Source organism: Oreochromis niloticus, linkage group LG7, assembly GCF_001858045.2.
Source record: "Oreochromis niloticus isolate F11D_XX linkage group LG7, O_niloticus_UMD_NMBU, whole genome shotgun sequence".
Taxonomy (NCBI): Eukaryota; Metazoa; Chordata; class Actinopteri; order Cichliformes; family Cichlidae; genus Oreochromis; species Oreochromis niloticus.
In genome coordinates this window covers 27,697,206-27,718,611 of record NC_031972.2, presented here as the reverse complement: position 1 = coordinate 27,718,611, position 21,406 = coordinate 27,697,206, and the positions used below count along the sequence as shown (strand labels likewise).

At 38.9% G+C, this 21,406-nt stretch overlaps 1 protein-coding gene and 1 long non-coding RNA gene across 3 annotated transcripts; one reads left to right on the top strand and one right to left on the bottom strand.

Moving 5' to 3' along the window:
• Positions 1 to 1,103: 1,103 nt before the first annotated feature.
• LOC109194508 (coiled-coil domain-containing protein 106) lies at positions 1,104 to 3,852 on the bottom strand. The gene is made up of 4 exons (XM_019362050.2): positions 3,440 to 3,852; positions 2,890 to 3,048; positions 2,062 to 2,262; positions 1,104 to 1,869 (listed from the first exon to the last, which is right to left on the bottom strand). The coding sequence occupies exons 1-4, from the start codon at positions 3,573 to 3,575 to the stop codon at positions 1,547 to 1,549; spliced, it is 819 nt and encodes a 272-aa protein (XP_019217595.1). The 5' UTR covers positions 3,576 to 3,852; the 3' UTR covers positions 1,104 to 1,546.
• A 2,151-nt stretch (positions 3,853 to 6,003) lies between these two features.
• LOC109203031 (uncharacterized) lies at positions 6,004 to 7,881 on the top strand. 2 transcript variants are annotated; one of them, XR_003221117.1, is made up of 4 exons: positions 6,004 to 6,290; positions 6,483 to 6,590; positions 6,709 to 6,810; positions 6,897 to 7,881. It is a non-coding gene; the product is annotated as an uncharacterized LOC109203031 (long non-coding RNA). The 2 variants fall into 2 exon arrangements; XR_002063000.2 differs by having other exon boundaries at positions 6,709 to 7,881.
• Positions 7,882 to 21,406: the final 13,525 nt, after the last annotated feature.

Below are 21,406 nucleotides of genomic sequence, written 5' to 3'. Positions count from 1 at the left end.
CTTTTCACAACTCGCCTTATTCATTTGCTCAATCACTTTTCTTTCTATGCTCTTTCTATCACTTCTGTTAACAGCCTGAGATCATATTGAGTGCCACTGCTGTCAGCTAAGAACAAGAAACTGAGGCCAAAACCTGTTCACATAATCTCTCAAACTGGTTTCTTAAACATGACAATAAGTTCAATGTGCTCAGAAGGCATCCACACTCACCTGATCTGAGTTCAATGGGGCACCTTTCGGCAACTGTCTTATGCTGTCATATCAGTTTGGCCCCAAAATATCTCTGAGGAATGTTGCCAGAGCCTTGATGAATCTTAATCACAAAGATTTAGATCAGTTCTTATGAACCTTGACTGTGGAGTCTCATTGGTCAAGCTATTAACCCTCCTGTGGCTGGCATCTCTGTATCACAGCAGCAGCAATAGCTACTGCCCAGTGTTCTTCAGAAATACAATTCTCTGTCTCAGTAGTTGTCATCAAACAACACCACTTTGTCAAAGCCCTCATTGTCTGTTAGTGCAAAATAATAATAATAATAATAATAATCCATCAGAGGACAACCAAGGACACACAAGGTGTCATCTAACACTGTTCAAGAAGGAAGACAGAATATGGGTACCACTTTACAATAAGTCTCCCCTTATAGATGGCTAATAAATAGTTTATAGCTATGTTATTAATTAATCTGTAAATGCTTTATAAACCATTATTAGTGGTTTATTATGCATTAGTTAAGGGTGAGAAAGAGAAAAACCTGACCGGTTTCTTGCCAAATAGTGAGCCAAATGTGTTCACCTATATATTTCATCTAGAGTTGCTATATTAAACATTTCAGACTAAGTTACTATCTTGTAAGCACAATCAGCATTTGTAAACATATTTTTTAGCATATAATATTGTACTTCATAAATGCATTATAAATATCCACAACTATCAATCGGAGCTTTGTTGTAAAGTGTAAAGCATAAACCCATTTATTAATGACTAATGAACATGTATAAATGCTAAATGGGAGCCTTATTGTAAAGTGTAACGCATAACACCATTTATTAATGAATAATAAACATTTATAAACACAAAAGAGTGCCTTGTTGTAAAGTTTAAAACATGTCAACATTTATTTATGACCAACAAACATTTGTAAGTATTACTGGGCGTTACTATAAAAAGCATAAAGCACCAACAGTTATTTAACATTGCTAAATTTATATACAAGCCTTTTAAAGATAGCTAAAACTATATTAAGGAAACAAATCCCATCCCTAAATTCACCACTGGCATAAAACAAAGGAAAATTATTATAATATAATAAATTAATATACCTTAACTGAAACTGCACAGCTGTATTATTTACTCTACACACATTTATACAAATCAAAACATAAAAAAAACAATAAAATAAACTAACCTAACAGGTAAATCTCTTAGTTGTGTGGAAACTCAACACATACGTGAACAGATCTTTGAAAAACGGTTGGTTTTGCACATCTTTTCTTCAGTTCAATATGCTCAAAACAAACAAAATCACTTAGAACAAATTAGGGTTTCAGACAGATTTCCCTCTTCGAATTGAAGCAAAGTACCAGCGGCCTTCATACTTTCTATTTTGTTTTTTTACTTCATCACTGCCTTGAATTGCAGCCTCACATCGCTTAGCAAAAGCTAGTACCGTCTCTCCACTAGACCTGTTGGACAATAGCTCCTGGTAAACGTTGGGGACCGCAATAGCAAGCTCCCCAACTGATGAAGTGGACACAACAGTGTTCCTGTCGAGCCCATGCTTTTGAAAAGCTTTGGTCATCGTCTTCGTCCTTGGAAATGTCTTGAGGGGAGATTTGCATCGCTGCACAATGTCATTTGGCGTTTGAACTAAAAATGAAAACAAAGCAAATAATTAGAAAAGCAAATGCTCAAAGCATAGACAGATAGATAGATATGTATATATGACGTAGCAAACACAGAGTAGTTTTTAGAAAAAATTAAAATCATAATACTATGTTTTATGTCACATTTATAGTATCCTCTTCTGTACAATCTTCTCTTCCAAAATCTTTTGCTCACCATGCTGCCGGAGCTTCTTCTGCTCCTTCTTGGGTTTCTTGGCTCTTGAATGCTTTTTCTTGTATTTCTGCTTTCGCTTCTTTGGGAATGAAGATGAGGATGACCACACAGACGATACAGATGAAAATGCGGAAGATGAATCTGAGTTTTCAGAAGCCTTCGAGGAAAATGGATCATTGAATGGTTGGTCTTTAGGTTGCTCTGCAGGATGCAAACAACAAAATGGCTGGTTTTAGAAACAAGATATTTGACACCACTCAGATTACACTGAGTGACAAAGATGTGCAGAGTAGCTGCTACTTCAAAGTCCCCCTGTTTTTCAATTACACAACTGACGATTTAGTCAGCTTATGTGCTTAAAGAGATTGCGGATGTTGTTAAAGAAAATCGTCATGTGATTAAAGTATATATATCTATCTCTCTCTCCCTCTCTCTCTCTCCCTCTATATATATATATATATATATATATATATACACACACACATATATATATATACATACATACATACACACACACACACACACACGCACACACGTATAAAACGTATATTAATTCTGATTTTAAGGCTGTTACATTACTAGTTCAAGTTGGAGCTATGATCTTATGAACTATGAAAATGAATCAATCAAGTTAGACCTGGCTGAACTGAATTTGGAACTAGATCTCTTTAGAAATGAACTGGCTCAACACTTAAAGTTAACTGACTAAAATATTTTAATCAACACAATGACAATAAGGGAACTTCACTGGGATTTATAAATTATCTAATGTTTATCTGAAGACTTTAAAATAAAAATAATGCTTATGGAACAAGTCTAATTTCATACTTGTAAAGGATGAAAGCTGCCTTCGTAGGAAATCTCTTTCTCCTTCCAGTTCTTCAATTCTCATCTTTTGCCACTCCAGTTTCTCCTTAAGAAAAGTCAGTTCCTCTTGCTCCTTGTTAAGAAGTGCAGTTGCAGTAGGGGCAAGATTAGAAGAAGAATCTATAAAACAAACAATTATTAAATTACAATACTAAAATAATTTCTAATCTAAACTTGGGAAACTCAAATAAAATCTTGATTAAAAATGGTTACAACTTGAAATTATAAAAAGCCACTTTGTGAAAAAGTTTTGATATATCCACCTATGGTGATTTAGACATTTCTAAAGCAAGGCAAATAATCCTTATGTGTACTACCTTACTGGGGTGTTTAATATAAATCTATTGATGCACATAAACAAAAGATTAAAAACTAAAAATATACAACAGAGTGATATCAAACGTTTGGAATAATCAATAGTATTAGAGCTATTCACGTGTTACCTGATGTTAATTAGCCACTGTAGCTAGCAGCCAAATGGCTTGGTAGCTAGCATTACAACGTTACTCACCGTCATGTTTAACTGCTGACGCCGTTAGCTTAGTCCAATCTAGCCCATCCAGTCTGTGCTCTTTGTATCTCTTCGAACGTGTGCTGACTGTGTAGGTTGCAGAGGCACACAAAGTTTTATCTTCTGCTCCATCCATGGCGCAGCAACTTCCACGAGTGACTTCAGTGTGTCTGTTCGTGCCCCTTGACCTGGTGGCCGCGCTCTGACAGGAGGGACTTTCCTAACTGTGATTGGATGTTTATATGAGCTTCTCTGCGTTTGAATTACGTTTGTTTTCCCTCCCTTTGGCGCCAGAACATTTTTCTTTTACCATGAATCGAGCGGGTAGATCTTCATAACAGAGTCGGAGATACATTATAACCAGTGTTGGGACTAACGTGTTATTAAGTAACGCGTTACAGTAATTACGTTATTATTGTGGTAATGAGCACGGTAACTAGTTATTATGCCAAAACCAGGAACGCGTTACTCGTTACTGGGATTTAGATAGGCTCGTTATTCGTTACTTCTTGCGGTGGCTATCACGGAGCTTCCACAGATTCAGTAACATTAGCAAGTGGTGGAGGCCAGCAGGTGGATGAAGGAAAAGGGAGGCAAGAGGAGAGACCCGAAGCGGCCGCCGGTCCGCGTGTCAGGTGAACTGAACTTCAGGTAAAAAGTTATGACCTGCAGTCTATCAGTCAGATATAAACCAAGTTTAGGTGGAGTTTATTTTCGTTATGCTGACATTTTCGTACTGCGTGCTAGCTAGCATGACGGAGTTTCTATACAGCTGGGTGGGTGCTATGTTACTGATGTTGAACTTAATTTTGTTCATAAGGTTAATTATTAGAGTTGCCAACCGTCCCCTAAAAAACAGAATTGTCTCATATTCAGAGAAAATATTACGCGTTTCGTATTGAGGTGAAAAGGAACACAGCTTCAGCTACAATGAAAAAGACACAAAGCTGGATTTATTCTGTGTTTACGCTGCACAGCTGCCTCTTCTTCTCTCATTCTCTCCCCTCCTGTTTCTACTTCAATCACGAAACTGATCAATGATCAGCTGATCGGCTTTCCTTTCTTGTTTATTTATTGCCCACTTTGCGCTAGAAAGAGGAAACCAGCGGATGTCGCGCTAAACAACAGCAACACGTTTAAGCTTTATCAGCTGTTGTTAGAATTTATTTAATATTAATGTCTAGTATCAGCTGATGTTTGCTGGAGCCACAGCTGTAAAAGCTGCTGGTCATGATATCAGTTTGGTTATCTGGTGAGAGGGAAACATGAAGATGAAACCAGGAGATGTCCTTACTGAATCATCAGAGCTGAACAGGTGATGGAGAAACAGGTTTACCTTTTAGGTGACATGAATGAGTTGAAGGGAAGTTATGAACTGTTTCTGAGAGACAAATAACACCAGCATCCTTTTCTACGTAGCAGACAGCTGGTAACTGTGCAGGGGCAGGTCTAGCAAAGTGTTGCCAGGGGTCCATGTAGGGCATTAACAGGGAAAAGGGGGCAAAAAGAAATACTTTTCTTTATTATTCTCATTTAAAATGTCTAGCTTTTAAAAAAATAATTATCTGAGTCTTACAACAAACAATTGATAGATTGATACATATATACCATCAGAACAGTGTACATCACTGTCACAACAGTGTTTGTTTTCATTCAAAGGCTTTATGATTTTTCCTATAATGGTGGGCTGGTCTCTAGTCAAAATGCCCGGGACTATTTTTTTGTCCCAGTCCAGCCCTGTATGCAGCTCATCTGCAGTCTGGTGTTGCCTACATCTTCCTATTCAGAAGGCAGAATTTCCAAGTTCTGAGTACAATCAAAAGCACCACGACTGCAGTTTTTGTGTTGGATGTAAAAAGCAGGCTAGAATCATGGTGGCGGTCAACGACGGTCCAGGCGTGGGATTTCTCTCGTGGAAATGTGCACATTATTTTTTCCTTTCTGTTGGTAGGTGGCACAGTGCACTTGTGCCAAGTAAGCAAGATAGAAGACTGGCAAACTTGCTGGGTATCCAGTTACGGAAGCAACACATTAACAAGAGAATTCTGAGTAAAACCAAAGTTACTTTCCCTAGTAACTAGTTACTCTGAAAGTAACGAGTAACTTGAAGTAACTGAGTTACTTTTTTATAGAAATAACTAGTAATGTAACTAAGTTACTAATTTAAAGTAACTTACCCAACACTGATTATAACAGGTGAGAAAATCCTCTTTTTTTGTGTGGGACTTTTTTTGGTTATAGGGCTTGTTTTATATTCAATTCAATTTTATTTATATAGCGCCAAATCACAACAAAAGTCGCCTCAAGGCGCTTTATATTGTACAATAGATCGCACAATAATAAATACAGAGAAAACCCCAACAATCATATCATATGACCCCCTATGAGCAAGCACTTTGGCGACAGTGGGAAGGAAAAACTCCCTTTTAACAGGAAGAAACCTCCGGCAGAACCAGGCTCAGGGAGGGGCGGCCATCTGCTGCGACCGGTTGGGGTGAAGAAGGAAAACAGGATGAAAGATATGCTGTGGAAGAGAGACAGAAATTAATTAATTAATTAATTTTATATGGCTTATGAAGTTCTTTAACTCTGAACCGAGTTGCACTAGATTCGCGTAGACACTTTTACGGTGTTTCGAGGTGATAATGAAATAAATTACTCATTTTTTTCCACCAGAATGTCCTTGGGAATGAGTGCACACCCCAATAGAAGGAAAACAAATGAAATATAGGGCACTGAGGCTCATTAAATGGCTACAGAAGAAACACCTGCTAAAGAAGAAGCTTAGATGCCCTGTTTGTCACCATAAGATGAAAATGATTGCCGTGGTGAAGAAAGACCAATATATGTGGTATGTATAATGCGTGATAATGTAGTGCATGTAGTAAATATAACAAAAATATTTCTATGTTATCAATGCAAGAGGGAGCATTAACCCCTTTTCATTATTATTGTCTTCATACTGAATTTTGTGATTATCTTATCAATTAATATGCATGTTTTAGGGTCCATTTCTTTACTTAACTCATTGGTATGTTCTCAGGTGCTGCAAAAGAGCAAGTCATAGGAACATTTCCAGAACAATCAGAACTTGCTCCCTCTTTGAGAAATCAAAATCATCTCTTTTCAGTTGGATCAAGTTAATTTGCAGGTATGTATAGATGTAGACATGAATAGCAATCCACCTTTCATAACTGAACACCAATACAAGACATTTGAAATACATTTAGGGCCTCAGTAAGTAATAATTGTCTCAATTTATGTCACAGATTTATTCTCAAGGGCTCAGGTTCAGACAAATAGATATGATCGATGATGAAGTGGCTGGCAGCTCCAGAACACTAAGTAGCATGGCAAGGCACATTTGACATGTTTGTATACATGCAATTAAAAGCAAACAACTTTTTGAATGTTTCTTTCTATATATTCTGTGTAATTATATTCTTTTTGTTTTCAGTATGCACATGGATGCTTTGGAAATGCATGGAAAAGGAAGAAATGGGTATTTGGACTGATGGGAATTAAAGAGAAAAGGCGAAGGTTCATGTTAAAACTTGTTGAAAAACAATCAAGGCGCCACCTTGTTCTTCTGATCAGACAGCATGTTAATTTAGGTAGTGCCATTACCAGTGATGAGTGGAGAGCCTACAAGAATGCCTACACTGTAAGTCACAGCAGGTGGTTTGTAGATTGTCAATCTGGCAGTCATACACAACATATCGAAAGAGCTTGGATGACCATCAAAGGACGTCCGTAGACTAAGAGGAAATCGTACTGAGAAGTTGCTGGAGGAACACCTCATGGTTCTTGAATGGTCATCTTGGCTTGGTTCACAACACCCTGATGGACAACTGGAACGTTTGTTCAAGGATGTACAAAAAATATTTCCAGTCTGAACCAGTCTGGCATGAACTTTTTTTGGAGGGGGTGACTGTTTGGTGTTTTAAATAACACATTTAATGTTACATGTGGTACTCTTACAATACATTGCCATTTTTGACAGTAGTTAAATGTTATTTCAAGCACTGATTGTAATTTAGGTCCAAGTGTAATAAATGGTGACATGATACATTTAAGTCTCACTTTTGCCATTTATAAATGTTTATTACTCATTAATAAATGGTGTTATGCTTTACACTTTACAATAAGGCTCCCCTTTGGCATTTATAAATGTTTATTATTCATTAATAAATGTTGTTATGCTTTACACTTTACAATAAGGCTCCCCTTTGGCATTTATAAATGTTTATTATTCATTAATAAATGTTGTTATGCTTTACACTTTACAATAAGGCTCCCCTTTGGCATTTATAAATGTTTATTATTCATTAATAAATGTTGTTATGCTTTACACTTTACAATAAGGCTCCCCTTTGGCATTTATAAATGTTTATTATTCATTAATAAATGTTGTTATGCATTACACTTTACAATAAGGCTCCCATCTGGCATTTATACATGTTCATTAGTCATTAAAAAATGGGTTTATGCTTGACACGTTACAATAAGGCTCCCATCTAGCATTTATACATGTTCATTAGTCATTAATAAATGGGTTTATGCTTGACACGTTACAATAAGGCTCCCATCTAGCATTTATACATGTTCATTAGTCATTAAAAAATGGGTTTATGCTTGACACGTTACAATAAGGCTCCCATCTAGCATTTATACATGTTCATTAGTCATTAATAAATGGGTTTATGCTTTACACTTTACAATAAGGCTCCCATTTGGCATTTATAAATGTTTATTAGTCATTAATAAGTGGTTTTATGCTTTACACTTTACAACAAAGCTCCGATTGATAGTTGTGGATACTTGTAATGCATTTATGAAGTACAATATTATATGCTAAAAAATATGTTTACAAATGCTGATTGTGCTTACAAGATAGTAACTTAGTCTGAAATGTTTAATATAGCAACTCTAGATGAAATATATAGGTGAACACATTTGGCTCACTATTTGGCAAGAAACCGGTCAGGTTTTTCTCTTTCTCACCCTTAACTAATGCATAATAAACCATTAATAATGGTTTATAAAGCATTTACAGATTAATTAATAACATAGCTATAAACTATTTATTAGCCATCTATAAGGGGAGACTTATTGTAAAGTGGTGCCAGAATATGTTTAGTAACAAGAAACCACTGGGACATCAGTGCAGGCTTTCAAAAACTTTGTTGTACCCTTACATTAAAGTGTGATATATTGGAGGACAAAATCAAGAGGCTTTAGCAACTTAAGGACCCATTTCCCAAGAACCACTGGTACTGTTTACATTTGAGCTTCACTTTACATAGCAGCTTGTTTGACAAGAAAATATGGAGTCTTCAGCATTCTATGTTGTAAATTTAAACTAGAGAGTTCATAATGGCAAATTCTGTAAAAATATGTGCACAATTAAAGTTGAAGGTTTTGACAATATTGATAGCAGTCAAGACACAGTCAGTAAAATATGCAGTTTTTGTTTTATCCTGCTCTGGAACAAAAGATTTAGTCAACTGTGTCAGCCTTTGTGCCAGTGTCATTCAGCTTTTTAGCTTGAAAAGCCTAAAAGCAGTAGGCGTACATGTACTGTCAATTTTATTTGAAATGTTAAAGCATTAAAAACAATGCATTTATAGTCACCCTTATTATATAGTAGCTTGCATAAAAATGAAAATCAAGAAGTATGAGGATTTACACATGCTGAAGATGTTACATGTATTTGATTCATATAGTATTTATTTAATGAATACATTTGTGAAGCTTAAAAAATCCACCCATACATCTTCTTCCACTTATTCAGGTCCAGATTGTGGGGCCAGCAGCCTAAGCAGAGAAGCCCAGAGTTCCCGCTCCCCATTTACCTTCTCTAGCTTATCTGGGGAAGCACTGAGGTATTCCCAGGCTAGCTGTGGGATATAATCTCTCCAGCGTGTCCTGGTTTTACCCCGGGGCCTCCTCCCAGTAGGACATGCCTAGAAAATTTCACCCAGAAGCAACCCAGGAGGCATCCTTGTCAGATGTCTGAACCACCTCAATTGGTTGCATATGATGTGGAGGACTATCGGCTCTACTTTGAGCACCTCTCAAATGACTGCACACTTCACCCTATCTCTAAGAGAAAGGCCAGTCATCCTTGGAAGAAGCTGTTTATTTTGTCTTGGAGTTGTATAAAATGTGCTATCATTATTATGAGATTATTACAAGGACTATGAATATAGAGTTACAAGAAAAACCTGGTTATTGTTATTGAGGTGTTCAGTTTTCCTGTCTTCTTTGGTGGCATGGAATCTGACCATTTAACCCAAAGAGTAAGTCAAAAAAAGATAAATGTCAGTAAATATAGAAATAAAAGTAGGACTCAACCAATCTTTATATTCTCACCATTTTAGATAAATAAGGATAGTGATTCTAGGAATTTCACACAAGGGCACAATCTTCCAAGGAAGTCACATCCCAGAAAATTCACCTCAGTGTCAGACCATGCAGTTCTCTGAGAAATAGCAACAAACGCAAGAGCTACATCTTAGACTCAGCAGCCCTCAATTAACATGTTAAATGTTCATGACAGTATAATTAGAAAAAGACTGAATAAGTATGGCTTTTTTGTAATGGTTGCCAGGAGAAAGCCTCTTTTTGCTAAAAAGAGCAAAGTTGCACCTAAACAAACCACAACATTTCTGGTAAACTGTCCTTTGAACAGCTGAGGTCAAAAAAGAAATACATGGCCATAATGGAATTTTGAGAGACTGATGAAATTATACAGAAAGCAGTTATTTTATTTTTATTTTTTAAGTATAATTAAATACACCCTCAATCAGACTGTATATAGAAGTTTTCCCAGGAAGCTTATATGGTAAATGGTAAATGGCCTGTATTTTATATAGCGCTTTCTAGTCCCTAAGGACCCCAAAGCGCTTTACATATCCAGACATCCACCCATTCACACACACATTCACACACTATGCCGTTTATGAACCTATAGATGGTATACACATTCTTTGGGCTGCCTTGTGGATGGTTGTTAGAGAGTATGTAGTTTTGTGCCCATTGGCTATGCACTCTCTGTACAGTAAAAGGTTGGTTTACATGGCCAGCAGCAAGACCAGACCAACTCCCTCTTGGCATTGTCCAACTGGTAATACATATTTGGAACTTTTCAAGCCACAGCAAAGAGGTGTAGGGTGGACCTTTTTTTCACTGTTTTTTGGGGGGTTAATGTGGTCATGTTGGCTACATCAAGAAATGAAGTCCAACTCACATGGGACCATTTACAGCTTAGCACAAAGTGGCTAAGATGAGAAATACTATGTTTACTAAGATAAGAATTATTTTTGAGGCATTGGTTATCAGACAGAAAAAGAAGTCTAGGATTTCAAGACTATCAAGGGCATGTTAATAAAGCAGGGAGCATGAGACTGAGTATTTCCCTTTATTGCCAATGCTTTATCAGTTTGACATGGTGAAGAGAGAGGTCATAAAGGAAAAGCTTTTGGTATTATATTTCACCTTTCCCAACCTATGGCCAAAAGCTGTGGTTAGTGACCAAAATAATAAAATAGTGGATACCAGCATCAGAAATGAACTATGTCCAGGTAAATTTTGGGGTCAACCTTAGAGATAAGATATGAAGCTCCTTTAAACATGCTCAGAATATATCTCCTGACCCTCTGCATTGAAAATAAGCCAACTGAGGTGGTTTGGACATCTTACTAGGATGGCTCTTAGATGCCTCAGGTGAGAGGATGGATGTGGAGAGCTCTGCTTATTTTGTCATTTCAGTAACCCACACTCAGGCAAACTGTAAAGTACGGATGGAGCACACAAAAAATAGATAATTCAAGTAATGTTCAAAATCTACCTTCCAAACCAGCTTACTGTATTTTCAATTCGTATCTGGAAAAAATATTAAAAGGGTTCCAGACACAATGAGAATTGTGATCTTGCCACTACTAAAAGCATCCCTGCTCATCCATATGCTGAGCAATATTCACTCATTGTCTTTCAGGAAAGGAAAAAAAAAGTAACTCAGTGATGTGCAAAACAGCTACACTGGAAAAGCCTCCTTCACAGAAATAAAATAGGACAGAATGAAAAGTGACAGAACATGTTTGCCTTCCCGGACAAAAGAGGAGAAAATCCATTGCTAAATGGATCCTCTACATCAAAAGAAAGCCTTATCAAACAAAAGTGATTCTCTTTCTCACCCATTTGGGCAAAATCAAAGTGCTCTATTTCAGTATTTTTCTGGCATTTTAACACCACTGAATATTTTATTTATTTTTTAATGTATTCCATTTCTATGACAAACAGTGACATGTTTATGTATGTATATATATATATATACATATATCAGGGCTCTAGAGTGCGACCAAATTTTTCAGTGGTGCGACTAAAATATTTGGTCGCACCGGTGCGACCAAATATTTTCGGGTAACAAAAAAAAAAAAAAATCTCTGCAACTGTCCGTGTGGTCAACAACAGACACATATTATGGCCCTATCGTGGACTAAACCAATCAGAGATAGTCAGGGCGGGACCTCTCTGATTGGCCGTGGTCCAGTTGAAAGTGCAGGTGGAAGAGAGAGGTGAGTAGCTCGAATAAAGCGATATCAATTCATTAACGGATTCCACACAAAGACGTAAACACAGAGCGGACCCGACGCATCAGAATCAGCTTTGTCTTTCTCACCCCATGGCCCGAACACAGACATGCTGTCGGAGCTTAGCGATTCTGATGCGTCGGGTCCGCGCTGTGTTTCCTCTTTTTTTGCGCTGATTCTGAGCTGCAGGTTTTGTCTCTCCAACCAAAATTCGCCGAGCCAGCAGCAAAAGAAGCAGCAAACTACGCTTCACATTTGATTAATGTTGTCATGAATTCCCTCTTACTTTTGCTGTTTTGCTTCCACCACGATAAAAATCACACTTCATGCACAGCTCTCTCTCTCCCTCTCTCTCTCTGTACTAGCGCTGTCGGCCGCTGTCTTTTTCTTTTCTTTTTCTTTTTTTCACTTAAATGACCTCGGACAAGAAAGCCTAATTTCTGCTGTTCAATACTGAAGAAATTTAAACTTCTTAAAATTATGCAAAATTGCAGAATATTGCAGAATATTTTTAAGGTTATCTGCTATAAAACGCCAGACCAGGAAAATCTCCTTCATGTTTTTCTGTGTTTTATTCTCAGTTACTTTCACACAAAGGCATCTGCTGTGATGTTCACAATTCTGATGAAGTCTCACATGTATCAGTACTGATAAATGATCAGAATTATAATATTTCTGACTGTCTGAGGCTAAATTGAATCGAATCAGGACTTTGAGAACCGGAATCGAATGGATTATAGAAATCAGTGATGATACCCAGCCCTAGTGAGCAGCCTAGGCCCAACAGAAGTGGATGTAGCTGTGGGTAATAAGAAAAGATGAAAAGAACTATTGATAACTTTTGTGTTAAGTTAAGGACTGATCCGTCTGAAATTCATAGCCAGCTCTGACACGGTGCCATCAATCTTTGAAAGCTGAAAAAACAGCAGTGTATCCAGGAAACACATTATATGCTGCAATAAATGCACTGCCCAAGTGTCCCCTCTCCCCACTGCCTTTCAGAGGCAGGCAGCAGCAAACAGGTCATCAGAGGAGCCAAGATGATGATTAAGTTTAACATTTTCTACAATATTGACAAAGCACTTTAAGCACAAGTTTGTTAGTTAATAATTTAGAAATGAATATTGTCTGTATGGACTTCCCCCCAAAGAAAGTGCACATGTAAAACTGCGGTGTTAAGCGATGAGGTTGAAAAATTTGAGTGCGCCTAACTTTTGTGCCGGTGCGCCTAAATTTTTAAAGTTAGGCGTACCGGTTCGCCCATGTCAAAAAGTTAGTCTAGAGCCCTGTATACATACATACATACATACATACATATATATATATATATATATGTATATATATATACATATATATATGTATATATATATATATATACATATATATATATATATATATATATATATATATAGAGGCGCATATATATGTGCCTCTATATATATATATATAGAGGCACTAATCATGGCAGCACAAGAACAAGCTCTGAGTACAAGATCCATAGAGGCTGGGGTCTATCACACCAGGCAAGACCCCAGGTGCAGGCTGTGTAAAGATGCCCCAGAGACAATCCAGCACATAACAGCAGGGTGCAAAATGCTAGCAGGCAAGGCATACATGGAGCGCCATAACCAAGTGGCCGGCATAGTGTACAGGAACATCTGTGCCGAGTATAACCTGGAAGTCCCGAGGTCAAAATGGGAGATGCCCCCAAGGGTGGTGGAGAATGACCGAGCTAAGATCCTGTGGGACTTCCAGATGCAGACGGACAAAATGGTGGTGGCTAACCAACCGGACATAGTGGTGGTAGACAAACAGAAGAAGACGGCTGTAGTGATCGATGTAGCAGTTCCGAATGACAGCAATATCAGGAAGAAGGAACACGAGAAGCTGGAGAAATACCAAGGGCTCAGAGAAGAGCTCGAGAGGATGTGGAGGGTGAAGGTGACGGTGGTCCCCGTGGTAATCGGAGCACTAGGTGCAGTGACTCCCAAGCTAGGCGAGTGGCTCCAGCAGATCCCGGGAACAACATCGGAGATCTCTGTCCAGAAGAGCGCAGTCCTGGGAACAGCTAAGATACTGCGCAGGACCCTCAAGCTCCCAGGCCTCTGGTAGAGGACCCGAGCTTGAAGGATAAACCGCCCGCAGGGGCGCGCTGGGTGTTTTTTTTATATGTATGTATATATATATATATATATATATATATATATATATATATACACATATACGTATATATATATGTATATATATATGTATGTATGTATGTGTAGGAATGTCATTCGGACTGGAGAAGTGTAGTTGGATGGTAACAAAGAGAGGGAAGGTAGTCAGAACTGAGGGGATTGAACTACCAGAAGGCAACATTGCAGACATAGAGGACAGTTACAAGTACCTGGGGATCCCGCAGGCGAATGGGAACCATGAAGAGGCCGCTAGGAAAGCTGCAACCACCAAGTACCTGCAGAGGGTCAGGCAAGTCCTGAGGAGTCAGCTGAACGGTAAGAACAAGATCCGGGCCATCAACACCTACGCCCTGCCCGTGATCAGGTACCCTGCTGGGGTAATAGGCTGGCCAAAGGAGGAAATAGAAGCCACTGACATAAAGACAAGAAAGCTCCTGACCATGCATGGAGGGTTTCACCCCAAGTCCAGCACCCTGAGGCTGTACGCTAAGCGGAAGGAAGGGGGCCGGGGACTGGTGAGTGTCAGCACCACAGTCCAGGATGAGACAAGAAACATCCACAAATACATCACGAAGATGGCCCCAACTGACACCGTGCTCAGTGAATACCTCAGGCAGCAGAAACCCAAGAAAGAGGAGGGAGACGAGGAACCATCATGGAAGTACAGGCCCCTGCACGGTATGTACCACCGGCAGATAGAGGAGGTGGCTGATATCCAGAAATCCTACCAGTGGCTGGACAAAGCTGGACTGAAAGACAGCACAGAGGCACTAATCATGGCAGCACAAGAACAAGCTCTGAGTACAAGATCCATAGAGGCTGGGGTCTGTCACACCAGGCAAGACCCCAGGTGCAGGCTGTGTAAAGATGCCCCAGAGACAATCCAGCACATAACAACAGGGTGCAAGATGCTAGCAGGCAGGGCATACATGGAACGCCATAACCAAGTGGCTGGCATAGTGTACAGGAACATCTGTGCCGAGTATAACCTGGAAGTCCCGAGGTCAAAATGGGAGATGCCCCCAAGGGTGGTGGAGAATGACCGAGCTAAGATCCTGTGGGACTTCCAGATACAGACGGACAAAATGGTGGTGGCTAACCAACCGGACATAGTGGTGGTAGACAAACAGAAGAAGACGGCTGTAGTGATCGATGTAGCGGTTCCGAATGACAGCAACATCAGGAAGAAGGAACACGAGAAGCTGGAGAAATACCAAGGGCTCAGAGAAGAGCTCGAGAGGATGTGAAGGGTGAAGGTAACGGTGGTCCCCGTGGTAATCGGAGCACTAGGTGCGGTGACTCCCAAGCTAGGCGAGTGGCTCCAGCAGATCCCGGGAACAACATCGGAGATCTCTGTCCAGAAGAGCGCAGTCCTGGGAACAGCTAAGATACTGCGCAGGACCCTCAAGCTCCCAGGCCTCTGGTAGAGGACCCGAGCTTGAAGGATAAACCGCCCGCAGGGGCGTGCTGGGTTTATTTTTTTTTTTTTTATAGTAACAAAGCAAAACTAAATCACAATCTTTCCCAGACTTTTTTGTCATGCATGCTATACCAACACTAAAACTAAGGACACATTTGTACATATTTCAGGGTGACAAATCATGTTCGGTGGGAAAACTTGTGTGGTAGGGTAAAGAGCTTACAGTCTGAAGTCTAAACACAGTGTCCAATAGACTAATATTATTTTAGATATGAACAATATAAAATATATTTACAGCTCTAGATAAGTACTTACTTTCTGGGGGGGCTTTTGGCAGTTTTCATCCATCTATCAATCCATATTCTTTTGCATATGCAGATCATTATCATGCTCGGGATGGAGCCTTCCCTAGCTCTCATTGGGAATCCTGGACATGTCACCAATCTATTGCTGGGATAACACAGAGAGAACGAAATCAATTCACACTCGCATTCAAACTTACAACCTAACATGCATGTCTTTGGAGTGTGAGAGAAGCCCTTGCAGACATGGAGAGAAGGAAAAAACCCTCAGATCTGGTGGATTTGAACTCCAAATTTTTGTACCGTTAGGCAATGGGACTAACCACCGCACGACCGTGCAAACCCTCTATTGGCATTTTCCATTATCCAAACTTAAGTTTACAGTGATGTTAGGGAAGAAAAAAACACTTCTTGATCAAAACCCTGCCAGACTACACCAAACGAGAGAAAGAGAAAGGTACACTAAAAGACTATGAGAACACAGAAAGACTCATTATTCAGCATGTCTGATGTAAAAAAAAAAAAAAAAAAAAGCTATATAAATAGTATGCAGTGGGTATAAAATAGTCAGCAATACTTTAATAGCAAGAGGGCGTTGGGGAGAAATGAAGAGAAGAGTTAGTTGAAAGTTAAAGTTTTCAGCATGGAAAGGGCAAATCAAGAGCAAGACAAAATGAGGCTGTGAAACTGTTTGAGTTTTCTGTTGGTTCGTGGTACTGCCTACTAGTCAAAAAGAAAGACATAATGATGTGAAATCCATTCTGGAGGGAAAAATGAACTGCATTCAGAGATGAATAAAATGATGGTGTTCAAAGTTTCATCTGTTGAAACTAGGAAGGAGAGCGTCTTTAGATTTGAAGGACTAAGAGAAATTATTCATGCTGTTTAGAATATATTACTTGCAAATATTTCACAAAACAATGTCAATTTTGACCTGTGATGACAAAAAGCAGGAATGCTGAGTAAATGAAACACAAACATACCGTAGTTATAGCATTGTAGTCACAGTGTTCACATTTCATTTATAAAAATTAATTGGCATATAGGTTGAATGCTGCAACACACCAAATACCAATATCACCCAAGGGGCACCTTCATGGATCAAGTGTTACATCATGGCAAGTAGCGAGTGAGAATATGTTGTATGACCCAGGTATGATATGAAGTTCATAATGTAATAGTTCATTCCTCTGTGCCACACACTGAGAATAGATGGGCTACAAATCCCTCTGTTATCTAAAATCTAGACTTTTATTTTTCAGCATTCTACATTACAAGTATGTGCACAGTAGCTCTACATTTGACAAGATAAAAATGACTGGATGTAAATGCAATTCTGATGATTCTGAGCCCATACTAGCACTGAGTGCTTATTGGTAATTCTAAACACACTAAACATGTCTTAACTATACAGATTGACACTCTATACATAAATCCGCTCTTGACAGCATATTAGATGATTGACACTTCTGGTTCGCAATTTTTTTAACATAAAAGATTTTAACATTTAAAGACATTACGTTTAATAAGCAGGTGCTGCATTAAGCTTACACTGATTCACATCTTGATTGTATTTTCTCATGACTCATGAATGGAAGGCATAAATAGTCTAGCTGTCTGAGTGAAGGATGGCTTGTGAGAGGTGGGCACACTCACTAAAGACTCTCTTCAGTCACACTCTCCAATGAACACCATGCACACAAAGTCACGTTTGCACCTTCATGACACACATACAGAGAATTTACACAATGAGGTTTGGCATATATGTTTGCATGCAGAAGAAATTTCTGTACATCTCTGCTCTTAAATATGTTTTGTTAGAGTTTTTATATGCATGTCACCACAGAAAAAAAATGTCTGCCATAAAGAGGTCAGCAATGCCATCAATGGAGAGTGCATTATTTTATTTTATTTAAATAAGATTTACTTTTTAAAGTTGCTTGATGCTCCACTAGATATTTACACGCTTAGATCACAACCTTGGCAACTGTGTGTAGTTGGTTCCACACTACACATGGTTTAGTAGCATAGCATATGTTAAAAGAATTACAATTCCTGCTTATTGTAAATTGTTCTCCAAGTATCAAACAGTACTGTGCATATTATCTGAAAGACACTACATCAATTTCATCAAATAACATGTCTGAAGCCAAATGGGTAACTATTGTATAAAGTATAAATGGCAAAAATGATGTTTATGGAAGAGGGTGCAAGTAAAGAACGTTTGCAGCTGTTAATCATTTAGTTTGCACCTGCAACACTATCAGTGTTGGGAAGGTTACTTTTAAAATGTATTCCACTACAGATTACAGAATACATGCCCCAAAATGTATTTTGTAACATATTCCGTTACGTTACTCAATGAGATTTGGATTACTTAATATATTATCAAGCTTTTTACAACTACATGAATGTACTATTGCTGTGTGATTTATTACTATTACTGAAGGATACTTGCCATACCAACACCAACTAGATTTTTAAATCTTAATATAAAATGAGTAACAGAAGGGTGGACATTAGGTAAGGCTGCACTTTTTGCAGCGCGTATATAAAACAGGTCTGCGGCTCCGAACTGTAGTAAAGGGACCTCTGGCTAATACGTTGGGTTCCCTGTCGGGCTCGTAGCCGAAAACTAGCTTTACTTTGTGGTCTGGGTCAACTTTGCTAGTTTGAGACAGAGAGAGGCGTTGAAAGGCTGCTCCAACGGAACTTATTATTTCGGAGAAAAACACGAACACAGTGCACAGTCGAGTCTTAATAGCTTACTTACAACTGGACTACACTGCCCATGAGGCTACAGAGTAGGCTCTGCCTGTAACACTCTGCCTATTGCCTTCATATTAAATAATTTTTTGAACAATAATTAAAAAAAAATATTTTGTCACGTCATTATGTGGGCCACAAGTAGGGGTGAGGTGGATTGAGACCCAGGCATTAGAGCCTCTTAATGCGTGTTTTGTTTGGGTTTCCACCTGCGTGGAATTACCAAAAATAAAGAGGGGACAGCCTAACATATGAAACAGGAAAGTACCGCCGTGTAATCCCTTTATTTCAACAAAGTAACTGTATTCTGAATACCACCTTTTTAAACGGTAACTGTAATGGAATACAGTACTTATATTTTGTATTTTAAATACGTAACGCCGGTACATGTATTCCGATACTCCCCAACACTGAAGACTATTGCATAAATGTTGGACAATTTGGTCTCCCACTCTCATGGGTAATAACCTTTTTTTTACATAACCAACATGAAGGATCCAATGCTCAGACTGAAGCTGAACAGGTATATTAAAATGGACTTACTAGACACTTATTAGATTTGGAGGTTGCTAATAGTTTTATACTATCTCAGATTAAATATAAAAACTAAATACAGTCCTGATCAAAAGCTTGTGCTTATGTTTTAGGTCACATAACACTAGTCACATAACAGAGGGTATTGCATGGTGCTGCAGAATGCTGGTTCAGGGTGCCTCTCACTCTGTACAAGTCACCGACCCTGGATCCATCAAAACAGCCCCAGGCCATCACACTTCCTCCCCCATGTTTGACAGTTGATGCCACACACTGTGGAACCATCCTTTTGCCTACTCAATGGCATACTAAGTTTCTGCCTGATTAAATTAAGATTTAAAATTTTGATTCATCAGTCCATAATACCTTCTTCTAGTCTTCAGTAGTCCAACAGCAGTGTTTTATGGCCCAGGCAAGCCTCTTTGTCTTATTCTGATGTCTTAGCAGTGACTTTCTTGCTGCAACTTGCTCTGTCAAACCTGCAGCTCAAAGTCTTCTCTTCACAGTTGAAACTGACACTTGCTTACTATGACCACTACTAAGCTGTGCCTAAGCTGTGCACGCAAGCTGTTAACTCTCAGAAACTTGTCCTCAGATTCAGTTGTGACTTAGGGTCTGCCAGACCTCTTCCTGTCAGAGTTTGTCCCAATTTCTGAGTGCCTTTTGATAGCAAAGGAAACTGTACTCACTGACACCTTGACTTTTTTGGTATTTCTCTGTAGGAAAGACCTAGATTTTAAGTGTTATGATGGTCTGTCTGTCTTCCATTGATAATTTCCTTTTTCTCACAATTTTTGTAGTAACACACTTCTGCAGTACAATACTGTTCAACTTCAATTCAATTCAATTCAATTCAATTCAATTTTATTTATATAGCGCCAAATCACAACAAAAGTCGCCTCAAGGCGCTTTATATTGTACAGTAGATAGCACAATAATAAATACAGAGAAAAACCCAACAATCATATGACCCCCTATGAGCAAGCACTTTGGCGACAGTGGGAAGGAAAAACTCCCTTTTAACAGGAAGAAACCTCCGGCAGAACCAGGCTCAGGGAGGGGCGGCCATCTGCTGCGACCGGTTGGGGTGAAAGAAGGAAAACAGGATGAAAGACATGCTGTGGAAGAGAGACAGAGATTAATAACAGATATGATTCGATGCAGAGAGGTCTATTAGCACATAGTGAGTGAGAAAGGTGACTGGAAGGGAAAAACTCAATGCATCATGGGAATCCCCGGCAGCCTACGTCTATTGCAGCATAACTAAGGGAGGATTCAGGGTCACCTGGTCCAGCCCTAACTATATGCTTTAGCAAAAAGGAAAGTTTTAAGCCTAATCTTGAAAGTAGAGATAGTGTCTGTCTCCCGAATCCAAACTGGAAGTTGGTTCCACAGAAGAGAGGCCTGAAAACTGAAGGCTCTGCCTCCCATTCTACTTTTAAATACTCTAGGAACAACAAGTAGGCCTGCAGTGCAAGAGCGAAGTGCTCTAATAGGGTGATATGGTACTACAAGGTCATTAAGATAAGATGGGGCCTGATTATTTAAGACCTTGTATGTGAGGAGCAGGATTTTGAATTCAATTCTGGATTTAACAGGAAGCCAATGAAGGGAAGCTAAAACAGGAGAAATATGCTCTCTCTTTCTAGTCCCTGTCAGTACTCTTGCTGCAGCATTTTGGATTAACTGAAGGCTTTTCAGCGAGTTTTTAGGACATCCTGATAATAGTGAATTACAGTAGTCCAGCCTGGAAGTAATAAATGCATGAACTAGTTTTTCAGCATCACTCTGAGACAGGATATTTCTAATTTTAGAGATGTTGCGCAAATGGAAGAAAGCAGTCTTACATATTTGTTTAATATGTGCGTTGAAGGACATGTCCTGGTCAAAAATGACTCCAAGGTTCCTCACAGCATTACTGGAGGCCAAGGTAATGCCATCCAGAGTAAGAATCTGCTTAGATACCATATTTCTAAGATTTTCAGGGCCGAGTACAATAACCTCAGTTTTATCTGAATTAAGAAGCAGAAAGTTAGCGGCCATCCAGGTCTTTATGTCTTTAAGACATTCCTGCAGTTTAACTAATTGGTGTGTGTTACCTGGCTTCATGGATAGATAGAGCTGCGTGTCATCTGCATAGCAGTGAAAATTTATGCTATGTCTTCTAATGA

Excerpts from the sequence above, each read along its gene's own strand:
- LOC109194508 (XM_019362050.2), bottom strand. The coding sequence starts at position 3,575 with ATGGATGGAGCAGAAGATAAAACTTTGTGTGCCTCTGCAACCTACACA. Across the intron at positions 3,049-3,439 it reads GTCAGCAGTTAAACATGACG|ATTCTTCTTCTAATCTTGCC; the intron begins GTGAGTAACGTT and ends TTTGTTTTATAG. Across the intron at positions 1,870-2,061 it reads GAAGAAGCTCCGGCAGCATG|TTCAAACGCCAAATGACATT; the intron begins GTGAGCAAAAGA and ends TTTCATTTTTAG.